Genomic DNA, 25,328 nt, shown 5'->3' with positions numbered 1-25,328 from the left:
CGGCCAAACCCCGATGACGCTGGGCCAATTGTTTACCGCCCTATGGGACTCCCAATCACGGCCAGATGTGATAAAGCCTGGATTCGAACCAGGTACTATAGTGATGCCTCTTGCACTGAGATGCAGTGCCTTAGACCGCTGTGCCACTCAGGAGCCTATAGATCATAGTCTGCTGCTGGAAAAACATATGTGTTATGGCTTTACACCCCCTGCTATATGGTGGATACAGTTACCTGTCTAACAGAACACAGAGGGTGTTCTTTAATGGAAGCCTCTCCAACAAAATCCAGGTAGAATTAGGAATTCGCCAGGGCAGCTGTCTTTGCGCCTTACTTTTTTCAACATCACTGGCTTTGAGTAAAGCCAGTTTGTCCATGTCTGCCGATGACTCAACAGTATACACGTCAGCTACCACAGCGACTGAAATGACTATAACACTTAACAAAGAGCTGCAGTTAGTTTCAGAATGGGTGGCAAGGAATAAGTTAGTCCTAAATATTTAAAAAACTAAAAGCATACACCTCAACTAAATCTTATAATAAATAACGTGGAAATTGAGCAAGTTGAGATGACTAAACTGCTTGGAGTAACCCTAGATTGTAAACTGTCATGGTAAAAACAAAACCTATTGATTCAACAGTAGCTAGGATGGGGAGAAGTCTGTCTGCATTCTTAAAGCCCTATCAACAAGGCAGGTCCTACAGGCTCTAGTTTGTCGCACCTGGACTACTGTTCAGTCGTGGTCAGGTGCCACAAAGAGGGACTTAGGAAAATTGCAATTGGCTCAGAACAGGGCAGCACGGCTGGCCCTTGGATGTACACAGAGAGCTAACATTAATGATATGCATGTCAATCTCTCCTGGCTCAAAGTGGAGGAGAGATTGACTTCATCACTACTTGTATTTGTGAGAGGTATTGACATCAATCAATCAATCAATCAATCAATCAAATGTATTTATAAAGCCTTTTTAAATCATGTCACAAAGTGCTGTACAGAAACCCAGCCTAAAACCTCAAACAGCAAGCAATGCAGATGTAGAAGCACCGTGGCTAGGAAAAACTCCTTAGAAAGGCAGGAACCTAGCAAGAAAACTAGAGAGGAATCAGGCTCTGAGGGGTGGACATGTTGAATGCACCGAGCTGTCTGTTTGAACTACTGGCACACAGCTCGGACACCCATGTATAGCCCACGAGAGGTCTCTTCACAGTCCCCAAGTCCAGAACAGACTATGGGTGGCGCACAGTACTACATAGAGCCATGACTACATGGAATTCTATTCCACATCAAGTAACATGCCAGCAGTAAAATTTGATAAAAAAAACAGATAAAAATATACCTTATGGAACTGTGGGGACTGTGAAGCAACACAAACATAGACACATGCATAAAAACACACAATAACATACGCACTATACACACATGGATTTTGTGTTATAGATAAGTGGTAGTAGAGTAGAGGCCTGAGGGCACACACTTAATATGTTGTGAAATCTGTTATGAATGTATTGTAAAGTTTTTAAAATGTATAACTGCCTTAATTTTGCTGGACCCCAGGAAGAGTAGCTGTTGCCTTGGCAGTAGCTAATGGGGATTCTTAATAAATACAAAATACAACTCTGGTCAAAAATGGTGTACTATACAGGTAATAGGGTGCCCTTGGGGACGTATTCCTTAACTATCAATAGCGGGTTACTGATTAAACGGTGTATAGTTGGGCCAGTCACAACACACCTTCCCAGGAAGTCATCCTTGTCCATGTCTTTATCATACAGCTCTACCTGGACCTCCTGACCAGCCTGGGGGGTCAGCACCGTCTGGGGAAACACACATACGTCAGGGAAGATCAATAACAACAAAACTACACATAAATAATACTATTACATGTTATTAAGGCAGAAAGGTAGCTAAGGCATACACTTCTAGATGTCTCAGATATATTCTTACATGAGAGAAGCCATCAAAATACAGTAATTGTACAAAAGATCAAAAGTCTGTCCTAACACGCATTACTTTGACTTTCTTCAGTACAGCACAATCCATTTTATCGCTCATCTAAATGGGCACAAAGTTTAACAGCCGACGGAGATTAATTGAATAAACTACAAGTCCCTCCATACCTCAAACATCTCGTTCCAGGTTGGGTTGAGGTTCTCCTTGATCACATGACTCTTAAACTTGACCCCTCCGATGTTGATCTTGACATAGGGGTCACTCTTGCCCTTCTTCAGGCCCCCCATCAGCTTATCCATGGCAACCAGATCCTGGGCCTCCAGTACATGGATTCTCAGCACTCCCTACAGGATAAACAACAGAACTGCAGTGGCACACTATAACCTTTTTGAAGGCATCCTAGCATTCTCAAAATACAAACAATATAAGGTCTTGAGATATTTTTTATTCAATTTGAACTTTTGTTCTTGGTAGTATAAAGCATTTTTATAGTCCCTACAGTAAAGCACCCACCTCAGTGCCAAAACGTGGGTGAGGGGTAGTGTGAGGAGGGCGTGTTTCAGGGATGACATCAGGCATGGCCTCAGCTTCCTCAGGTACAGACACAGAAGGAAGGCTAGACACTGTAGCTCTGGCAATGTCCTCTGTAACAGATCTGAATATTCACACACACACACACACACACACACACACACACACACACACACACACACACACACACACACACACACACACACACACACACACACACACACACACACACACACACACACACAGCATGTTGATAGTTGCTTCACCACACTGAAGATTATCAATGCAAAGTCAGTGTACATGCAAAGTTCTCTGGATGTGTTGTTGAATGGAGCTCACCCAGCCGTTGGCCTGTGCCAGGGTTGGAGCTCCTCAGTGTCTGCTGTGACTGACAGTTGGGTGATGGTGATAGGTTCTTCTGGCTCCTCTTTCTGCTGGTCAAAAACACATGTCAATGCTTTCACCTGCAGCTATAAAGTTTTTGTTGGCCATGCAATTCATATCAAAACCAATGATTCATGAATACATACTCTTGGTTTCAGTGTATTGTGACCAGGGGTTCGAACTGAAATTATTTTACAATTGTTTTGTTCTAAACAGAACCATTCTTTTTTTCTCGTTCCGTTATACTGTTCCCGACGAGCAAAATAAAGTTCTGAACCGGTTCGAACCCCAAAAAAGTACCGGTTTATATTGTTTCTTTCTGTTCCTTTTTAAACCTCTGAAACCATTTTTTATTTTTTTTTACATTTAGTGCAACATTAAATTACTTCACCAATCATACAGCTTGCTATGGAGCGGGCAAGCTATAGCTCAGTGAGTTGTTTACATGCGTGATGGAAAGAAAAGTGTAGGGTGCGAGATCCAACTGAAATTTTGTGGGTGGGGAGAGAGTGAGAGAGGGTGGGGGAGGAGGCTTGGCTTGAAGCGCTGTGGACCTTGTGATGACATGCATTATCTGAATTAGGCCTACAGAACTATACTTACGGAGGAGCGGCTTCTATGGAGGAACTTTGACTGTCTTTGAACTTCAGAGTTGCTTTAACGTTGGACCAGACCTAGCTAGCTAGCTAACAAGCTTGTGTGTGCGGAGCGTCACCAGAATAAAAAACACGTCTTACCTTTTGGTAGTTAATAAATCCAATGTGAATAACTATAGTATCCCTAACTAGCATTGAAAAAGTACATCCATTATTCTGTAATTAAAAATCTCTCTCCCTATCTTCTGAATCACGCTTGTAACGTCAGTAGGCTACTGTAGACTATGTTTCAGAGGGGGAGGGGCAGGTAGCCCACACACACACACACACACACACACACACACACACACACACACACACACACACACACACACACACACACACACACACACACACACACACACACAGGCAAAGATTTCCAGCTGGCAGGCAGACACTGGAATACGTTTCTGAGTGACAGAGGGAGGGCTTTGCATAGGCGCTTTGTTGTGTTTTTTGTGGGACTGGAAAAAAATGCCCTGAACGTAAAATAACGTTATTAACCGGTTCCCATGCTTTTAATGACTTTCGTTCCCGGTTCTGATCCTGTTTCTTGAAAAATGTCTTTATTTTCCGGTTTTCTGTTCTGTTCCCTGTACCAGTTCCAACCCCTGATTGTGACAGGAAAAAATATTGACTCTGAATACAATCCAGACAGAATGCTTAATGATATGCATACAGAGGCATCCACATACTGTATCTCACCACAGTATCAAAGCTGGGGTCAGGGGTGGTGTGTGTGGGGAGTGTCTCAGGAGGGCTGGGGTCTTCTTTAGGGACCTCAAAGACAACCTCTGCTTCCTCAGGTTCAGAGACAGAGGGTTGGCTGGAGACTGCAACAGATCTGAAAACACACAAAGAGACACATATGCTAAAAGGTTTTATAATTGACATACACTGCATACATTTGCATATAAATTGCAATCAACTTATAATAACTATTTGAATATTGGGAGGGGCCAAGACAAAAACTCACTCCTCAGAGGGCACCTCAATGTGTTGGTCCTCCTCAATGGTCGCAGTAACTGGCTGCTCAATGGTGATTGGTTCTTTCTCCTCACTGTAACTCCCACTAGTAATAGTTTCTGGACCTGAGACAGAGCCTTGTGGTACCCCAACACCCTCAGTCATCTTCGAGTTCAGGATCTTTGAACGAAAACATGCCACTAATAACTTACCAATATTTTTTTGACAATGTTAGACTACCAGGTGCAGGTAAAGTACATAACGTGGCGCTTTGTGTACTCTATGGCACATTTTGTCTGTCACTCAAAAATGTTGATCGATAGTATAAAGTGCCTATAGAAAGACTACACCCCTTTTACGTTTGTTCACATTTTGTAGCTTAACTAAGTGGGATTGTATTTTTTTCGTCATTGATCTACATAAAATACTCCATAATGTTAAAGTGGAAAGAAAAGTATACACATTTTTACAAATTAATAAAGTTTAAATAACTAAAATATAGTTGCTGCATTGGTATTCACCCTCTTTGTTAAAGCAAGCCTTAATTAGTTCAGAAGTAAAATTTGGCTTAACAAATCACATAAGTTATATGGACTCACTCTGTGTGAAATAATAGAGGTTGACATGATTTTTAAATGACTACCCCTTCCTCTCTTCCACATACATACAACATCTGTAAGGTCCCTCAGTCAAGTATTGCATTTCAAGCACAGATTCAACTACAAAGACCAGGGAGCTTTTCGAAAGCCTCATAAAGAAGGGCAGTGATTAGTAGATAGGTAACAATAACAAATCAGATATTGAATATATCTTTAAGCATGGTCAAGTTAATAATTATTACGTGGATGATTTATTAAACCATCCAGACACATCAAAGATGCTTTGAGCTGCAGGACAGGAAGGAAACTGCTTAGGGATGTCACCATGGGGCCATTGGTGGTTTGAAAACAGCTACAGAGTTCAATAGCGGTGATGGGAGAAAACTGAGGATGGATCAACAACATTGTGATGACTCCACAATAATGACCTAAATGACAGAGTGAAAAGAAGAATACAAATATAAAGAATACAAATATTCCAAAACATTCAACAAGGCACGAAAGTAAAACTGCAAGAAAAAAAATGAGTAACTGCCTCCTTATTTGCAAGCAAGGGTAGGCTTGACATGGGCAACGACTGGGGACTTTTTCAGGATGAAAAGAAACTGGATGAGGCTAAGCACAGGCCAAATACTAGAGGAAAATCTGCTTCAGTCTGGTTTCCACCAGACACTGGAAGAAGAATTTACAGTTTAGCAGGACACTAACCTACAACACAAAGCCAAATCTACACAGGAGGTGCTTACCAAGAAGACAGTGAATGTTCTTGAGTGGCCAAGTTACATTTAAATCTGATTGAAAATCTAAGACTAGAACATTTCTTTCTAGCCATGATCCTAAACACCTTGACAGGGCTTGAAGAATTTAGAAAAGAATAATGAGAAAATATTGCACAATACAGGTGTGCAAAGCTCTTATGAGACTTACCCAAGAAGACTCCCAGCTGTCATCGCTGCCAAAAGGTGTTTCTAACATGTATTGATAGACTCAGGGGGGTGAATACTTATCTAATCAAGGTATATTAGGGTTTTATGTAGTATTCTTTTTTTTTTATCAAATCAAGTATTCTGTGTAGCTTGTTGACAAAAAATGACAATTCAATCAATTTTAATCTCACTTTGTAACACAACAAATGTGAAGAAATCAAAAGTGGGGTGTAGACTTCTTGTCACGACTTCTGCCGAAGTCGGTCCCTCTCCTTGTTCAGGCAGCGTTCGGCGGTCGACGTCACTGGTCATCTAGCCATCGCCGCTCCACCTTTCATTTTCCATTTGTTTTGTCTTGTTTTCCTGCATACCTGGTTTTCATTTAATTTCATCATCATTACTATATGTATTTAGCCCTCTGTTCCCTCCATGTCTGTGTGGGGTATTGTTTATTGTCGAGGTTGGCAGACTTCCGGCTGGTTTGCGCCAGGATTTGTGTTATACCCATGTTTTGTGGCAGCCGGTACTTTGTTCTTGGGTTTTGTATTTTGTGCTGCCTTACTTGTTCATTGGGCATTTGTTTTGTGATGCGGTTGCGTTGTGTTCATATCATTGCATAAGTAAAGTGCTTTGTCCACTCATCTCTGCTCTCCTGCGCCTGACTTCCACGCACCAGCTACACCCACCTTGACACTTCTATAGGCACTGTAGAGGACCATAGAGGATATAGAAGTGTGTGTGTGTGTGAGTCTCACCTTAAGCTCAGCCCTCAGTAGAATCTGACTGTCAGGTGAGGCTCCATCCAGACTCAGCCACTGATCCAGGACCAGATCTGGTTCTGACAACAGCTCTCTGACTGGTAGCACCAGAGAACCCATCGCCTGATCCCAAGCACTGGAGAGCTAGAGAAAGATAAATAAAGAGTGCTTAGAAAGGAAAAGATAATAGGGTAGATTTGTGTGGATGAATTGCATTTAACAGTTAGTGACATTATGTTTCCATTAAACACTATCATTGTTTAGAGCCTCCATCGTGAAGCAGACTGAACACTCACCTTCACTATGAGAATCTCCTCTCTGGGGTCACGAACCAGGAAGTAGAAAGCCTCTTCCCATTGGGGGGAGTTGGACTGTTCACACACCTTCAGAGAGACAGAGAAGTTGACTTTCACGGCAGATCCTGTTACAAGTCATGCATTTGAGCTCTACATGTACGGTATCTCACCTTGGTTCTATATGTTGTCTCTCCCAGAACAAGCTCAGCTCCAGCCTTTGGCTCCTTCCCACTTTTCTTCAACTACAAACACACAGGGATCACACAATACAACAGTCAAAACCAAACACTGACTGTGTGCAATTCACAAAATCGAACATATCAAAATGTATGCATAACACATATAACAGTTGTAAAAACTAGACATCAACCTGAAGCCAGAGATCAAAAGTTCGAAATAGCTCAGTGACAGAGGTGAAGTGGTGAAAGGTCAGAGGTGACTCACAGGCAGTGAGTGGGCTCTGTCCATGTAGACGAAGAGCAGAGCAGCAGAGGGAACAGCCTTGTTCTGGTAGGACTGGAGAGACTGCAGCTGCAGCACCTGGAACATGGGGAGAAAAGAGTTCAATCACTTTGGAATAACATCAAAACAGGTGGTTAAAAGGTTAAAAACGAATAATAGAATGAGAGAGAGATGGGGAGAAGGGGTACTGAGATAGGGAGAGGTGAGGACAGGGCAAAAGTAACACTGGAAAACTATAGAGAGGGGCGCGGAGGTGTGAAAAATATATAAATTGACGAGACAGAAAGGAGGGAAGTAGAACTGACCTGATCCAGTCTGTCTGGTTGGGATACTGTTGGTACCCACTCCAGTACCAGGTGAACACGACCTGACTTCACATCATTCAGAGTGTACCACTGGAAAAGAGACAACAAAGCACACATCAGACAGTGTACTAAAACTAATACACACATTATACAGATGAGTGTACCGACTACCGATGTAAGCGAGTACAGACATCATTTAGTACACGAGCAGAGAGAGATGTAAGCATTACCTGGTCTGTATACTGGGAGTGTATGATGTCTCTCATACTGATGTTACACCTGTACACAGGAGGGAAAAATACAGTCAGAAATCAAACAACACTTTGACAGGGAACAGTATGGCTAACAAAAAGTACAGGACCCAACTTGGATGTATACCAAATGGAATCCTATTCCCTACATAGTGCACTAATTAGTGTCAAAAGAAGTGCACTTTATATATGACATAGGGTGCCATTTGGAACGCAGGAGCAGCTCCTCTCACCTGCCCAGGAAGTCATCCTTGTCCATGTCTTTATCATATAGCTCTACCTGGACCTCCTGATCTGACTGTGGGGTCATCACCGTCTGGGGACAAACATCATATTGACGGTAACACTTAGAGAGGAAACTATAAGTAAACCTATAGAGCAGGAGTCATGACAGTCGTTGACAGACAACATGTTATAAATACTTCATATGAATATTCTTAAGCGTAGAAAGTTCACATTTCTACTCCTATTCATCAGAAAGCAATAGATTGCATGAAACATAATTCCACAAAGAACAGTTTCTAGACTTTCCACAGACAAAGTCCCCAGTTAGATAAAGAGAGACTATAGCGGATGAAGAGAGCTAACGATGAATCAGGTGAGAAATGGCAGACATAACAAAGTTGACTCACGTCAGAATACAATGTTCGGTAGACTTATGGCCAGAGCTGGGGTCAATTCTAAAGTTGGTATACTAGGTTGCTTAGGAGTTACAGTGAGGGAAAAAAGAATTTGATCCCCTGCTGATTTTGTACGTTTGCCCACTGACAAAGAAATGATCAGTCTATAATTGTAATGGTAAGTTTATTTGAACAGTGAGAGACAGAATAACAACAAAAAAATCCAGAAAAACGCATGTCAAAAATGTTATAAAATGATTTGCATTTTAATGAGGGAAATAAGTATTTGACCCCTCTGCAAAACATGACTTAGTACTTGGTGGCAAAACCCTTGTAGGCAATCACAGAGGTCAGACGTTTCTTGTATTTGGCCACCAGGTTTGCACACATCTCAGGAGGGATTTTGTACCACTCCTCTTTGCAGATCTTCTCCAAGTCATTAAGGTTTCGAGGCTGACGTTTGGCAACTCGAACCTTCAGCTCCGTCCACAGATTTTCTATGGGATTAAGGTCTGGAGACTGGCTAGGCCACTCCAGGACCTTAATGTGCTTCTTCTTGAGCTACTCCTTTGTTGCCTTGGCCGTGTGTTTTGGGTCATTGTCATGCTGGAATACCCATCCACGACCCATTTTCAATACCCTGGCTGAGGGAAGGAGGTTCTCACCCAAGATTTGACGGTACATGGCCCCGTCCATCGTCCCTTTGATGCGATGAAGTTGTCCTGTCCCCTTAGCAGAAAAACACCCCAAAGCATAATGTTTCCACCTCCATGTTTGACGTGGGGATGGTGTTCTTGGGGTCATAGGCAGCATTCCTCCTCCTCCAAACACGGCGAGTTGAGTTGATGCCAAAGAGCTCCATTTTGGTCTCATCTGACCACAACACTTTCACCCAGTTGTCCTCTGAATCATTCAGATGTTCATTGAAGAACTTCAGACGGGCATGTATATGTGCTTTCTTGAGCAGGGGGACCTTGCAGGTGCTGCAGGATTTCAGTCCTTCACGGCGTAGTGTGTTACCAATTGTTTTCTTGGTGACTATGGTCCCAGCTGCCTTGAGATCATTGACAAGATCCTCCCGTGTAGTTCTGGGCTGATTCCTCACCGTTCTCATGATCATTGCAACTCCACGAGGTGAGATCTTGCATGGAGCCCCAGACCGAGGGAGATTGACAGTTCTTTTGTGTTTCTTCCATTTGCGAATAATCGCACCGACTGTTGTCACCTTCTCACCAAGCTGCTTGGCGATGGTCTTGTAGCCAATTCCAGCCTTGTGTAGGTCTACAATCTTGTCCCTGACATCCTTGGAGAGCTCTTTGGTCTTGGCCAGGGTGGAGAGTTTGGAATCTGATTGATTGATTGCTTCTGTGGACAGGTGTCTTTTATACAGGTAACAAGCTGAGATTAGGAGCACTCCCTTTAAGAGTGTGATCCTAATCTCAGCTCGTTACCTGTATAAAAGACACCTGGGAGCCAGAAATCTTTCTGATTGAGAGGGGGTCAAATACTTATTTCCCTCATTAAAATGCAAATCAATTTATAACATTTTTGACATGCGTTTTTCTGGATTTTTTTGTTGTTATTCTGTCTCTCACTGTTCAAATAAACATACCATTACAATTATAGACTGATCATTTCTTTGTCAGTGGGCAAACGTACAAAATCAGCAGGGGATTAAATACTTTTTTCCCTCACTGTACCTGGAAAAAAAAATCTGTTTTGTTTAGAGAACAGCCAAAGTAAATAAAAATATATTCAGAGAAGTTAAGCAACTTTCATAAGGAAATATATAAATGTGACAAATCATTTATTTTCAACTCATGACTTAAGGTAAATAAGGTCAGGAAATGTATGGGTCTTTTGTGGCTGAGGATGGCTGAGGACACTCCAGAGTGATGATGGCATTGACATAAGGGATGACATCACAATGCGGATGATTTCAAGGATGCCATTTAACAGAAAGATATTCAGATTAGAATTTCAAGTAAATTGTGTTGTTTTTATTGTTGAGATATATTAACAGATAGCGTAGGTATTAATGCATGTTTGGGTTGAAAACAGGTTTTGTATCATAGTTGACATATTTGCAATTTAAAAGATGAGGACAAAGAGAGAGAGAGAGAGAGAGAGATACTGAGAAACAGAGAGAGAGAAAAAAGGAGGCAGCAAGGGTTGGATAGACAGAGAGAGGCGAGACTGAGAGAGCTAGAGAAGGATAGGGAGGGAAAGAAACATCCCAAAATGACCAAGAAAGAAAAGTTGAAGGATAGAAGGATGAAGGAGCTAAGACAGAACACCTTGGAGAGAGCAAGGTGGGACGAGATTAAGAAAGAACAGGAGGAAGAGCGGGAGAGAGAGGAAGAAAGACAAAGGGAGGAGAGATGGAAGATGATGATGAAGACACAGAAAGCCAAGCAGACCCGGATTCTGGAAGAGCACAGACACTGCGAGATGGAGAGAGAGTGGGAGGAGGACCGGCTGAGAAAGCTGGATGCGGTCACAAACGAGGAACAGGCAGACGTGGTGGTCTAAACTATTAAGAGTTTTAGCAACCAGGAAATGGCAGAGTGATTTCTGCATAGTGCAACTTTAAGGAGAAAAACAGAAGAAAATGTTACACACCTACTACAAGTAGGTACACAAAGGAGACAAGGTCTACAACTGGTGTTTGGGAAACTACATTGGTGTAACCCGCGCAGAGTGGGAAGAAAAGAAGAGGACCAAGCTCCTGAAGACCGAAGCAAATCGACAGAAGGTCGAGGGGCAATGGCTCGAATGGGAGAAATCCAAAGCCAAAAAGAAACAGATAACGAAAATGCAGGAGAGGACCAAAGGCTATTGACGATGGAAAAACTTCAAGGTAAATGTTAAAGCTGCATTATGTAACTTTTTGGGCGACCCGACCAAAATCACATAGAAATGTGTGTCACTATTTCTATTCTTCCTGTTCTTAAGTTTTGTTGTTGCGTCTTTTACTTTCGGTTTTGTACAGTTGAAGTCGGAAGTTTACATACACTTAGGTTGGAGTCATTTAAACTAGTTTTTCAACCACTCCACAAATTTCTTGTTAACAAACTATAGTTTTGGCAAGTCGGTTAGGACATCTACTTTGTGCATGACACAAGTAATTTTTCAAACAATTGTTTACAGACAGATTATTTCACTTATAATTCTTCAGAATTGTATCACAATTCCAGTGGGTAAGAAGTTTACATACACTAAGTTGACTGTGCCTTTAAACAGCTAGGAAAATTACAGAAAATGATGTCATGGCTTTAGAAGCTACTGATATGCTAAATTACATTAACTGAGTCAATTGGAGGTGTACCTGTGGATGTATTTCAAGGCCTACCTTCAAACTCAGTGCCTCTTTGCTTGACATCATGGGAAAATCAAAAGAAATCAGCCAAGACCTCAGAAAAAAAATTGTACACCTCCACATGTCTGGTTCATCCTTGGGAGCAATTTCCAAACACCTGAAGGTACCACGTTCATCTGTACAAAACAATAGTACGCAAGTATGAACACCATGGGACAACGCAGCCGTCATACCGCTCTGGAAGAAGATGCGTTCTGTCTCCAAGAGATGAAAGTACATTGGTGCGAAATGTGCAAATAAAACCCGGAACAACAGCAAAGGACCATGTGAAGATGCTGGAGGAAACAGGTACAAAAGATCAATATCTACAGTAAAACGAGCCCTATATCAACATAACCTGAAAGGCCGCTCAGCAAGGAAGAAGCCACTGCTCCAAAACTGCCATAAAAAAGCCAGACTACGGTTTGCAACTGGACATGGGGACAAAGATCATTCTTTTTGGAGAAATGTCCTCTGGTTTGATGAAACAAAAATAAAACTGTTTGGCCATAATGACCATCGTTATGTTTGGATGCTTGTAAGCCGAAGAACACCATCCCAACCGTGAAGCACGGGGGTGGTAGCAACATGTTGTGGGGGTGCTTTCCTGCAGGAGGGACTGGTGCACTTCACAAAATAGATGGCATCATGAGGTAGGAAAATGATGTGGATATATTGAAGCAACATCTCAAGACATCAGTCAGGAAGTTAAAGCTTGGTCGCAAATAGGTCTTCCAAATGGACAATGACCCCAAGCATACTTCCAAAGTTGTGGCAAAATGGCTTAAGGACAACAAAGTCAAGGTATTGGAGTGGCCATCACAAAGCCCTGACCTCAATCCTATAGAAAATATGTGGGCAGAATTGAAAAAGCGTGTGCGAGCAAGGAGGCCTACAAACCTGACTCAGTTACACCAGCTCTGTCAGGAGGAATGGGCCAAAATTCACCCAACTTATTGTGGGAAGCTTGTGGAAGGCTACCTGAAACGTTTGACCCAAGTTAAACAATTTAAAGGCAATGCTACCAAATACTAATTGAGTGTATGTAAACTTCTAACCCACTGGGAATGTGATGAGAGAAATAAAAGCTGAAATAAATCACTCTCTCTACTATTATTCTGACATTTCACATTCTTAAAATAAAGTGGTGATCCTGACTGACCTAAGACAGGGAATTTTTACTCGGATTAAATGTCAGGAATTGTGAAAAACTGAGTTTAAATGTATTTGGCTAAGGTGTATGTAAACTTCTGACTTCAACTGTACACCAGCTTCAAAGACCTAAAACAAGGAAGTCATATTGAGACTTAACTCTTAAAAATGAGCCCTGCACGATACGATACAAAAACAAGCACATACAACAGGCAAGTATCGAAAAAAACAAATATAGACAATGTACACATTAAGATACAAAACACAGTCAATTAAAACCAAGACATTCTTCATTTAAAAAATCCTCTGTCAGCTGTCTGAATTGACCTAGGGCCTTCAAAGCATCCAATCCAAATGTCTTTTGGCGATTATTCCAAACAGGGTGCAAGGCAATTAGAGGCAGATTTACCTAACTCTGTAGACACCAAAGGACTATCCAAACTTAACCAACTCTGTGAACAAGTCACTTGTGGACTCTACTAATGAGTTAAGTGAACGCATCAACTGTAATCAGGCTAGTTGTTGTACCTCAGCTATGTGAAAATACACTGTATTCATTCTAATTTACACTTAACACTTCTCCCCTTTTGTTGTTCTATTTTTCAGCTCTGGTGTTTTAGAAGACTGATATCTTCTTCTTATTCTTCATCGTATTCTTTATCTTTTGCTATTCAGTACTATCAGCATTATTAATGACAAATAAATTGCAATATTGACACTTTGGCTTTGTTCCATATTCTGTTAGACAGGATGGATGGTTCACTTAATGACATGCCAAATATTGCTACTGAATACCTCCATACCTCATACATCTCGTTCCAGGTAGGGTTGAGGTTCTCCTTGATCACATGACTCTTAAACTTGACCCCTCCGATGTTGATCTTGACATACGGGTCACTCTTGCCCTTCTTCAGGCCCCCCATCAGGTTGTCCTTGGCGATTAGATTCTGGGCCTCCAGTAGGTGGATTCTCAGTACCCCCTAAAAACAAACACTAGTAACAAGACTGTACAAAACATAGCAGTGTAGCATGAAATACTTGATTCACACAGTACTGTACATAGTATTAAATATCTTATTCACACAGTAAATGGTACTGCTCGGCTATGAAAAGCAAACTGACATTTACTCCTGAGGTACTGACCTGTACCGCCCTCTACAACCACTGTGATTATTATTTGAACCTGCTGGTCATCTATGAACATCTTGAAGAACAATCTGGCCTTGACAGCCATGTACTCTTAAAGTCTCCACCCGGCACAGCCAGAAAAGGACTGGCCAACCCTCAGAGGCTGGTTCCTTGGCTCCTGCCTCACATTAAGCATCTCCAATCCAAAATGAAATCTAGATTCGGCTTCCTATTCCGCAACAAAGCATCCTTCACTCATGCTGCCAAACATACCCTCGTAAAACTGACTATCCTACCGATCCTTGACTTCAGCGATGTCATTTACAAAATGGCCTCCAACACTCTACTCAGCAAATTGGATGTAGTCTATCAAAGTGCCATCCATTTTGTCACCAAAGCCTCATATACTACCCACCACTATGCCCTGTATGCTCTCGTTGGCTGGCCCTCGCTTCATATTCGTCGCCAAACCCACTGGCTCCAGGTCATCTATAAGTCTTTGCTGGGTAAAGCCCCGCCTTATCTCAGCTCACTGGTCACCATAGCAGCACCCACCCGTAGCACGCTCCCCAGCAAGTATATTTCACTGGTCACCCCCAAAGCCAACTCCTCCTTTCGCTGCCTTTCCTTCCAGTTCTCTGCTGCCAATGACTGGAACGAATTGCAAAAATCACTGAAGCTGGAGACTCATATCTCCCTCACTAACTTTAAGCATCAGCTGGCAGAGCAGCTTACAGATCATTGCACCTGTACATAGCCCATCTGTAAATTGCCCACCCAACTACCTCATCCCCATATTGTTATATTTATTTTGTTGCTCCTTTGCACCCCAGTATCTCTACTTGCACATTCATCTTCTGCACATCTATCACTCCAGTGTTTAATTGCAAAATTGTAATTATTTCGCCACTATGGCCTATTTATTTCCATAACTCCCTAATCTTACTTCATTTGCACACACAGTATATAGACTTTTCTATTGTTATTGACTGTACATTTGTTTATTCCATGTGTAACTCTGTGTTGTTGTTTGTGTCGCACTGCTTTGCTTTATCTTGGCCAGGTCGCAGTTGTAAACGAGAACTTGTTCTCAACTGGCCTACCTGGTTAAATAAAGGTGAAATAAAATAAAACACTAGCACACTGCTTCTCACCTCAGAGCCAAAGCTGGGCTCAGGGTTGGTGTGTGTGGGGAGTGTTTCAGGAAGACTGGGTTCCTCAGTGACCTCCTCAGGTACCTTCTCAGCTACCATCTCAGTAACTGTTACCCTCATAGCCTCCTCTGGCTCTGGTACTGGGATAGAAGGAGGGCTGGGGGCTGGAGCACTGGGAGTGTCCACTGAACTAGACCTGAGCAGACATGGTGGAAGAACAGAGAAATTGGTTAAACGTGTGTGTGTGTGTGTGTGTGTGTGTGTGTGTGTGTGTGTGTGTGTGTGTGTGTGTGTGTGTGTGTGTGTGTGTGTGTATTAGTACACCCTCATTTGTTCTACCTCTGCTGCACTGTGTCTCTCTCCAGTCTCTGTTCAGCAGTAGAGGCGGCTCGAGCTCTGGGTTGATCTGCCCTCTCCACATCAATCTCACACTTCTTGGGACATAGCACCTGTAGAAGAACAACACAATTAATAACTCCACCATTTAACCTTATTACAAAACATAATGTATTGAATCAATATACGTCTATAGTGCCTCCTACAGAGTAAGATAGTGTTTCTAAAGTTCTGTAAGTGCAAGAGTGTGTCTCACCTTCAGTTCAGCCCTCAGTAGAATCTGACTGTCAGGTGAGGCTCCATCCAGACTCAGCCACTGATCCAGGACCAGATCTGGTTCTGACAACAGCTCTCTGACTGGTAGAACCAGAGAACCCATCACCTGATCCCAAGCACTGGAGAGCTAGAGAAAGATAAATAAAGAGTGATTAGAAAGGAAAATATAAAAGGGTAGATTTGTGTGGATGAATTGCATTTAACAGTGACTGTGCAAGATGTTTACAGTGAGTGACATTACGTTTCCATTAAACATTATCCATGTTTAGAGACTCCATCCTGAAGCAGACTGAACTCTCACCTTCACTATGAGAATCTCCTCTCTGGGGTCACGAACCAGGAAGTAGAAAGCCTCTTCCCATTGGGGGGAGTTGGTACGATCACATACCTTCAGAGAGACAGAGAAGTTGACTTTCACGGCAGATCCTGTTACAAGTCATGCATTTGAGCTCTACATGTACGGTATCTCACCTTGGTTCTATATGTTGTCTCTCCCAGAACAAGCTCAGCTCCAGCCTTTGGCTCCTTCCCACTTTTCTTCAACTACAAACACACAGGGATCACACAATACAACAGTCAAAACCAAACACTGACTGTGTGCAATTCATAAAATCGAACATATCAAAATGTATGCATAACACATATAACAGTTGTAAAAACTAGACATCAACCTGAAGCCAGAGATCAAAAGTTCGAAATAGCTCAGTGACAGAGGTGAAGTGGTGAAAGGTCAGAGGTGACTCACAGGCAGTGAGTGGGCTCTGTCCATGTAGACGAAGAGCAGAGCAGCAGAGGGAACAGCCTTGTTCTGGTAGGACTGGAGAGACTGCAGCTGCAGCACCTGGAACATGGGGAGAAAAGAGTTCAATCACTTTGGAATAACATCAAAACAGGTGGTTAAAAGGTTAAAAACGAATAATAGAATGAGAGAGAGATGGGGAGAAGGGGTACTGAGATAGGGAGAGGTGAGGACAGGGCAAAAGTAACACTGGAAAACTATAGAGAGGGGCGCGGAGGTGTGAAAAATATATAAATTGACGAGACAGAAAGGAGGGAAGTAGAACTGACCTGATCCAGTCTGTCTGGTTGGGATACTGTTGGTACCCACTCCAGTACCAGGTGAACACGACCTGACTTCACATCATTCAGAGTGTACCACTGGAAAAGAGACAACAAAGCACACATCAGACAGTGTACTAAAACTAATACACACATTATACAGATGAGTGTACCGACTACCGATGTAAGCGAGTACAGACATCATTTAGTACACGAGCAGAGAGAGATGTAAGCATTACCTGGTCTGTATACTGGGAGTGTATGATGTCTCTCATACTGATGTTACACCTGTACACAGGAGGGAAAAATACAGTCAGAAATCAAACAACACTTTGACAGGGAACAGTATGGGTAACAAAAAGTACAGGACCCAACTTGGATGTATACCAAATGGAATCCTATTCCCTACATAGTGCACTAATTAGTGTCAAAAGAAGTGCACTTTATATATGACATAGGGTGCCATTTGGAACGCAGGAGCAGCTCCTCTCACCTGCCCAGGAAGTCATCCTTGTCCATGTCTTTATCATATAGCTCTACCTGGACCTCCTGATCTGACTGTGGTGTCATCACCGTCTGGGGACAAACATCATATTGACGGTAACACTTAGAGAGGAAACTAGAAAGTTCACATTTCTACTCCTATTCATCAGAAAGCAATAGATTGCATGAAACATAATTCCACAAAGAACAGTTTCTAGACTTTCCACAGACAAAGTCCCCAGTTAGATAAAGAGAGACTATAGCGGATGAAGAGAGCTAACGATGAATCAGGTGAGAAATGGCAGACATAACAAAGTTGACTCACGTCAGAATACAATGTTCGGTAGACTTATGGCCAGAGCTGGGGTCAATTCTAAAGTTGGTATACTAGGTTGCTTAGGAGTTACAGTGAGGGAAAAAAGAATTTGATCCCCTGCTGATTTTGTACGTTTGCCCACTGACAAAGAAATGATCAGTCTATAATTGTAATGGTAAGTTTATTTGAACAGTGAGAGACAGAATAACAACAAAAAAATCCAGAAAAACGCATGTCAAAAATGTTATAAAATGATTTGCATTTTAATGAGGGAAATAAGTATTTGACCCCTCTGCAAAACATGACTTAGTACTTGGTGGCAAAACCCTTGTAGGCAATCACAGAGGTCAGACGTTTCTTGTATTTGGCCACCAGGTTTGCACACATCTCAGGAGGGATTTTGTACCACTCCTCTTTGCAGATCTTCTCCAAGTCATTAAGGTTTCGAGGCTGACGTTTGGCAACTCGAACCTTCAGCTCCGTCCACAGATTTTCTATGGGATTAAGGTCTGGAGACTGGCTAGGCCACTCCAGGACCTTAATGTGCTTCTTCTTGAGCTACTCCTTTGTTGCCTTGGCCGTGTGTTTTGGGTCATTGTCATGCTGGAATAACCATCCACGACCCATTTTCAATACCCTGGCTGAGGGAAGGAGGTTCTCACCCAAGATTTGACGGTACATGGCCCCGTCCATCGTCCCTTTGATGCGATGAAGTTGTCCTGTCCCCTTAGCAGAAAAACACCCCCAAAGCATAATGTTTCCACCTCCATGTTTGACGTGGGGATGGTGTTCTTGGGGTCATAGGCAGCATTCCTCCTCCTCCAAACACGGCGAGTTGAGTTGATGCCAAAGAGCTCCATTTTGGTCTCATCTGACCACAACACTTTCACCCAGTTGTCCTCTGAATCATTCAGATGTTCATTGAAGAACTTCAGACGGGCATGTATATGTGCTTTCTTGAGCAGGGGGACCTTGCAGGCGCTGCAGGATTTCAGTCCTTCACGGCGTAGTGTGTTACCAATTGTTTTCTTGGTGACTATGGTCCCAGCTGCCTTGAGATCATTGACAAGATCCTCCCGTGTAGTTCTGGGCTGATTCCTCACCGTTCTCATGATCATTGCAACTCCACGAGGTGAGATCTTGCATGGAGCCCCAGACCGAGGGAGATTGACAGTTCTTTTGTGTTTCTTCCATTTGCGAATAATCGCACCGACTGTTGTCACCTTCTCACCAAGCTGCTTGGCGATGGTCTTGTAGCCAATTCCAGCCTTGTGTAGGTCTACAATCTTGTCCCTGACATCCTTGGAGAGCTCTTTGGTCTTGGCCAGGGTGGAGAGTTTGGAATCTGATTGATTGATTGCTTCTGTGGACAGGTGTCTTTTATACAGGTAACAAGCTGAGATTAGGAGCACTCCCTTTAAGAGTGTGATCCTAATCTCAGCTCGTTACCTGTATAAAAGACACCTGGGAGCCAGAAATCTTTCTGATTGAGAGGGGGTCAAATACTTATTTCCCTCATTAAAATGCAAATCAATTTATAACATTTTTGACATGCGTTTTTCTGGATTTTTTTGTTGTTATTCTGTCTCTCACTGTTCAAATAAACATACCATTACAATTATAGACTGATCATTTCTTTGTCAGTGGGCAAACGTACAAAATCAGCAGTGGATTAAATACTTTTTTCCCTCACTGTACCTGGGAAAAAAAATCTGTTTTGTTTAGAGAACAGCCAAAGTAAATAAAAATATATTCAGAGAAGTTAAGCAACTTTCATAAGGAAATATATAAATGTGACAAATCATTTATTTTCAACTCATGACTTAAGGTAAATAAGGTCAGGAAATGTATGGGTCTTTTGTGGCTGAGGATGGCTGAGGACACTCCAGAGTGATGATGGCATTGACATAAGGGATGACATCACAATGCGGATGATTTCAAGGATGCCATTTAACAGAAAGATATTCAGATTAGAATTTCAAGTAAATTGTGTTGTTTTTATTGTTGAGATATATTAACAGATAGCGTAGGTATTAATGCATGTTTGGGTTGAAAACAGGTTTTGTATCATAGTTGACATATTTGCAATTTAAAAGATGAGGACAAAGAGAGAGAGAGAGAGAGAGAGATACTGAGAAACAGAGAGAGAGAAAAAAGGAGGCAGCAAGGGTTGGATAGACAGAGAGAGGCGAGACTGAGAGAGCTAGAGAAGGATAGGGAGGGAAAGAAACATCCCAAAATGACCAAGAAAGAAAAGTTGAAGGATAGAAGGATGAAGGAGCTAAGACAGAACACCTTGGAGAGAGCAAGGTGGGACGAGATTAAGAAAGAACAGGAGGAAGAGCGGGAGAGAGAGGAAGAAAGACAAAGGGAGGAGAGATGGAAGATGATGATGAAGACACAGAAAGCCAAGCAGACCCGGATTCTGGAAGAGCACAGACACTGCGAGATGGAGAGAGAGTGGGAGGAGGACCGGCTGAGAAAGCTGGATGCGGTCACAAACGAGGAACAGGCAGACGTGGTGGTCTAAACTATTAAGAGTTTTAGCAACCAGGAAATGGCAGAGTGATTTCTGCATAGTGCAACTTTAAGGAGAAAAACAGAAGAAAATGTTACACACCTACTACAAGTAGGTACACAAAGGAGACAAGGTCTACAACTGGTGTTTGGGAAACTACATTGGTGTAACCCGCGCAGAGTGGGAAGAAAAGAAGAGGACCAAGCTCCTGAAGACCGAAGCAAATCGACAGAAGGTCGAGGGGCAATGGCTCGAATGGGAGAAATCCAAAGCCAAAAAGAAACAGATAACGAAAATGCAGGAGAGGACCAAAGGCTATTGACGATGGAAAAACTTCAAGGTAAATGTTAAAGCTGCATTATGTAACTTTTTGGGCGACCCGACCAAAATCACATAGAAATGTGTGTCACTATTTCTATTCTTCCTGTTCTTAAGTTTTGTTGTTGCGTCTTTTACTTTCGGTTTTGTACAGTTGAAGTCGGAAGTTTACATACACTTAGGTTGGAGTCATTTAAACTAGTTTTTCAACCACTCCACAAATTTCTTGTTAACAAACTATAGTTTTGGCAAGTCGGTTAGGACATCTACTTTGTGCATGACACAAGTAATTTTTCAAACAATTGTTTACAGACAGATTATTTCACTTATAATTCTTCAGAATTGTATCACAATTCCAGTGGGTAAGAAGTTTACATACACTAAGTTGACTGTGCCTTTAAACAGCTAGGAAAATTACAGAAAATGATGTCATGGCTTTAGAAGCTACTGATAGGCTAAATGACATCAACTGAGTCAATTGGAGGTGTACCTGTGGATGTATTTCAAGGCCTACCTTCAAACTCAGTGCCTCTTTGCTTGACATCATGGGAAAATCAAAAGAAATCAGCCAAGACCTCAGAAAAAAAATTGTACACCTCCACATGTCTGGTTCATCCTTGGGAGCAATTTCCAAACACCTGAAGGTACCACGTTCATCTGTACAAAACAATAGTACGCAAGTATGAACACCATGGGACAACGCAGCCGTCATACCGCTCAGGAAGAAGACGCGTTCTGTCTCCAAGAGATGAAAGTACATTGGTGCGAAATGTGCAAATAAAACCCGGAACAACAGCAAAGGACCATGTGAAGATGCTGGAGGAAACAGGTACAAAAGATCAATAGCTACAGTAAAACGAGCACTATATCAACATAACCAGAAAGGCCGCTCAGCAAGGAAGAAGCCACTGCTCCAAAACTGCCATAAAAAAGCCAGACTACGGTTTGCAACTGGACATGGGGACAAAGATCATTCTTTTTGGAGAAATGTCCTCTGGTTTGATGAAACAAAAATAAAACTGTTTGGCCATAATGACCATCGTTATGTTTGGATGCTTGTAAGCCGAAGAACACCATCCCAACCGTGAAGCACGGGGGTGGTAGCAACATGTTGTGGGGGTGCTTTCCTGCAGGAGGGACTGGTGCACTTCACAAAATAGATGGCATCATGAGGTAGGAAAATGATGTGGATATATTGAAGCAACATCTCAAGACATCAGTCAGGAAGTTAAAGCTTGGTCGCAAATAGGTCTTCCAAATGGACAATGACCCCAAGCATACTTCCAAAGTTGTGGCAAAATGGCTTAAGGACAACAAAGTCAAGGTATTGGAGTGGCCATCACAAAGCCCTGACCTCAATCCTATAGAAAATATGTGGGCAGAATTGAAAAAGCGTGTGCGAGCAAGGAGGCCTACAAACCTGACTCAGTTACACCAGCTCTGTCAGGAGGAATGGGCCAAAATTCACCCAACTTATTGTGGGAAGCTTGTGGAAGGCTACCTGAAACGTTTGACCCAAGTTAAACAATTTAAAGGCAATGCTACCAAATACTAATTGAGTGTATGTAAACTTCTAACCCACTGGGAATGTGATGAGAGAAATAAAAGCTGAAATAAATCACTCTCTGTACTATTATTCTGACATTTCACATTCTTAAAATAAAGTGGTGATCCTGACTGACCTAAGACAGGGAATTTTTACTTGGATTAAATGTCAGGAATTGTGAAAAACTGAGTTTAAATGTATTTGGCTAAGGTGTATGTAAACTTCTGACTTCAACTGTACACCAGCTTCAAAGACCTAAAACAAGGAAGTCATATTGAGACTTAACTCTTACAAATGAGCCCTGCACGATACGATACAAAAACAAGCACATACAACAGGCAAGTATCGAAAAAAAACAAATATAGACAATGTACACATTAAGATACAAAACACAGTCAATTAAAACCAAGACATTCTTCATTTAAAAAAATCCTCTGTCAGCTGTCTGAATTGACCTAGGGCCTTCAAAGCATCCAATCCAAATGTCTTTTGGCGATTATTCCAAACAGGGTGCAAGGCAATTAGAGGCAGATTTACCTAACTCTGTAGACACCAAAGGACTATCCAAACTTAACCAACTCTGTGAACAAGTCACTTGTGGACTCTACTAATGAGTTAAGTGAACGCATCAACTGTAATCAGGCTAGTTGTTGTACCTCAGCTATGTGAAAATACACTGTATTCATTCTAATTTACACTTAACACTTCTCCCCTTTTGTTGTTCTATTTTTCAGCTCTGGTGTTTTAGAAGACTGATATCGTCTTCTTACTCTTCATCGTATTCTTTATCTTTTGCTATTCAGTACTATCAGCATTATTAATGACAAATAAATTGCAATATTGACACTTTGGCTTTGTTCCATATTCTGTTAGACAGGATGGATGGTTCACTTAATGACATGCCAAATATTGCTACTGAATACCTCCATACCTCATACATCTCGTTCCAGGTAGGGTTGAGGTTCTCCTTGATCACATGACTCTTAAACTTGACCCCTCCGATGTTGATCTTGACATACGGGTCACTCTTGCCCTTCTTCAGGCCCCCCATCAGGTTGTCCTTGGCGATTAGATTCTGGGCCTCCAGTAGGTGGATTCTCAGTACCCCCTAAAAACAAACACTAGTAACAAGACTGTACAAAACACAGCAGTGTAGCATGAAATACCTGATTCACACAGTACTGTACATAGTATTAAATATCTTATTCACACAGTAAATGGTACTGCTCGGCTATGAAAAGCAAACTGACATTTACTCCTGAGGTACTGACCTGTACCACCCTCTACAACCACTGTGATTATTATTTGAACCTGCTGGTCATCTATGAACATCTTGAAGAACAATCTGGCCTTGACAGCCATGTACTCTTAAAGTCTCCACCCGGCACAGCCAGAAAAGGACTGGCCAACCCTCAGAGGCTGGTTCCTTGGCTCCTGCCTCACATTAAGCATCTCCAATCCAAATTGAAATCTAGATTCGGCTTCCTATTCCGCAACAAAGCATCCTTCACTCATGCTGCCAAACATACCCTCGTAAAACTGACTATCCTACCGATCCTTGACTTCAGCGATGTCATTTACAAAATGGCCTCCAACACTCTACTCAGCAAATTGGATGTAGTCTATCAAAGTGCCATCCATTTTGTCACCAAAGCCTCATATACTACCCACCACTATGCCCTGTATGCTCTCGTTGGCTGGCCCTCGCTTCATATTCGTCGCCAAACCCACTGGCTCCAGGTCATCTATAAGTCTTTGCTAGGTAAAGCCCCGCCTTATCTCAGCTCACTGGTCACCATAGCAGCACCCACCCGTAGCACGCTCTCCAGCAAGTATATTTCACTGGTCACCCCCAAAGCCAACTCCTCCTTTGGCTGCCTTTCCTTCCAGTTCTCTGCTGCCAATGACTGGAACGAATTGCAAAAATCACTGAAGCTGGAGACTCATATCTCCCTCACTAACTTTAAGCATCAGCTGGCAGAGCAGCTTACAGATCATTGCACCTGTACATAGCCCATCTGTAAATTGCCCACCCAACTACCTCATCCCCATATTGTTATATTTCTTTTGTTGCTCCTTTGCACCCCAGTATCTCTACTTGCACATTCATCTTCTGCACATCTATCACTCCAGTGTTTAATTGCAAAATTGTAATTATTTCGCCACTATGGCCTATTTATTTCCATAACTCCCTAATCTTACTTCATTTGCACACACAGTATATAGACTTTTCTATTGTTATTGACTGTACATTTGTTTATTCCATGTGTAACTCTGTGTTGTTGTTTGTGTCGCACTGCTTTGCTTTATCTTGGCCAGGTTGTAAACGAGAACTTGTTCTCAACTGGCCTACCTGGTTAAATAAAGGTGAAATAAAATAAAACACTAGCACACTGCTTCTCACCTCAGAGCCAAAGCTGGGCTCAGGGTTGGTGTGTGTGGGGAGTGTTTCAGGAAGACTGGGTTCCTCAGTGACCTCCTCAGGTACCTTCTCAGCTACCATCTCAGTAACTGTTACCATCTTAGCCTCCTCTGGCTCTGGTACTGGTGCTGGGATAGAAGGAGGGCTGGGGGCTGGAGCACTGGGAGTGTCCACTGAACTAGACCTGAGCAGACATGGTGGAAGAACAGAGAAATTGGTTAAACGTGTGTGTGTGTGTGTGTGTGTGTGTGTGTGTGTGTGTGTGTGTGTGTGTGTGTGTGTGTGTGTGTGTGTGTGTGTGTGTGTGTGTATTAGTACACCCTCATTTGTTCTACCTCTGCTGCACTGTGTCTCTCTCCAGTCTCTGTTCAGCAGTAGAGGCGGCTCGAGCTCTGGGTTGATCTGCCCTCTCCACATCAATCTCACACTTCTTGGGACATAGCACCTGTAGAAGAACAACACAATTAATAACTCCACCATTTAACCTTATTACAAAACATCATGTATTGAATCAATATACGTCTATAGTGCCTCCTACAGAGTAAGATAGTGTTTCTAAAGTTCTGTAAGTGCAAGAG

The 25,328-nt window shown here is 42.4% G+C and overlaps 1 protein-coding gene and 1 long non-coding RNA gene across 5 annotated transcripts in view; one reads left to right on the top strand and one right to left on the bottom strand.

The window, feature by feature from the left end:
- Window positions 1-25,328, bottom strand: part of LOC106583158 (uncharacterized) — a 71,980-nt gene that overhangs the window by 26,895 nt on the left and 19,757 nt on the right. For 2 of the 4 annotated variants that reach the window (XM_045705857.1, XM_045705855.1), the window contains exons 26-51: window positions 25,086-25,195; window positions 24,733-24,934; window positions 23,260-23,436; window positions 17,641-17,723; window positions 17,387-17,435; window positions 17,157-17,246; window positions 16,834-16,929; window positions 16,560-16,631; window positions 16,390-16,476; window positions 16,069-16,215; window positions 15,816-15,925; window positions 15,477-15,672; window positions 13,998-14,174; window positions 8,298-8,380; window positions 8,044-8,092; window positions 7,814-7,903; window positions 7,491-7,586; window positions 7,217-7,288; window positions 7,047-7,133; window positions 6,748-6,894; window positions 4,478-4,647; window positions 4,207-4,345; window positions 2,822-2,916; window positions 2,465-2,606; window positions 2,119-2,295; window positions 1,733-1,815 (exon numbers count right to left, since the gene is read on the bottom strand). In XM_045705857.1, coding sequence (XP_045561813.1) covers window positions 1,733-1,815; window positions 2,119-2,295; window positions 2,465-2,606; window positions 2,822-2,916; window positions 4,207-4,345; window positions 4,478-4,647; window positions 6,748-6,894; window positions 7,047-7,133; window positions 7,217-7,288; window positions 7,491-7,586; window positions 7,814-7,903; window positions 8,044-8,092; window positions 8,298-8,380; window positions 13,998-14,174; window positions 15,477-15,672; window positions 15,816-15,925; window positions 16,069-16,215; window positions 16,390-16,476; window positions 16,560-16,631; window positions 16,834-16,929; window positions 17,157-17,246; window positions 17,387-17,435; window positions 17,641-17,723; window positions 23,260-23,436; window positions 24,733-24,934; window positions 25,086-25,195 — 3,026 coding nt within the window. The remainder of the gene's footprint in view (window positions 1-1,732; window positions 1,816-2,118; window positions 2,296-2,464; window positions 2,607-2,821; window positions 2,917-4,206; window positions 4,346-4,477; window positions 4,648-6,747; window positions 6,895-7,046; window positions 7,134-7,216; window positions 7,289-7,490; window positions 7,587-7,813; window positions 7,904-8,043; window positions 8,093-8,297; window positions 8,381-13,997; window positions 14,175-15,476; window positions 15,673-15,815; window positions 15,926-16,068; window positions 16,216-16,389; window positions 16,477-16,559; window positions 16,632-16,833; window positions 16,930-17,156; window positions 17,247-17,386; window positions 17,436-17,640; window positions 17,724-23,259; window positions 23,437-24,732; window positions 24,935-25,085; window positions 25,196-25,328) is intronic. The other 2 variants (XM_045705856.1, XM_045705858.1) reach the window with 2 other exon arrangements.
- Window positions 10,875-13,912, top strand: LOC123729726 (uncharacterized). Its single transcript, XR_006761435.1, has 2 exons — window positions 10,875-11,544; window positions 13,801-13,912. It is a non-coding gene; the product is annotated as an uncharacterized lncRNA (long non-coding RNA).

Source organism: Salmo salar, chromosome ssa22, assembly GCF_905237065.1.
Source record: "Salmo salar chromosome ssa22, Ssal_v3.1, whole genome shotgun sequence".
NCBI classification, from domain to species: Eukaryota; Metazoa; Chordata; class Actinopteri; order Salmoniformes; family Salmonidae; genus Salmo; species Salmo salar.
The sequence above is the reverse complement of the archived record's forward strand: the minus strand, read 5'-3'. Positions and strand labels throughout refer to the sequence as shown.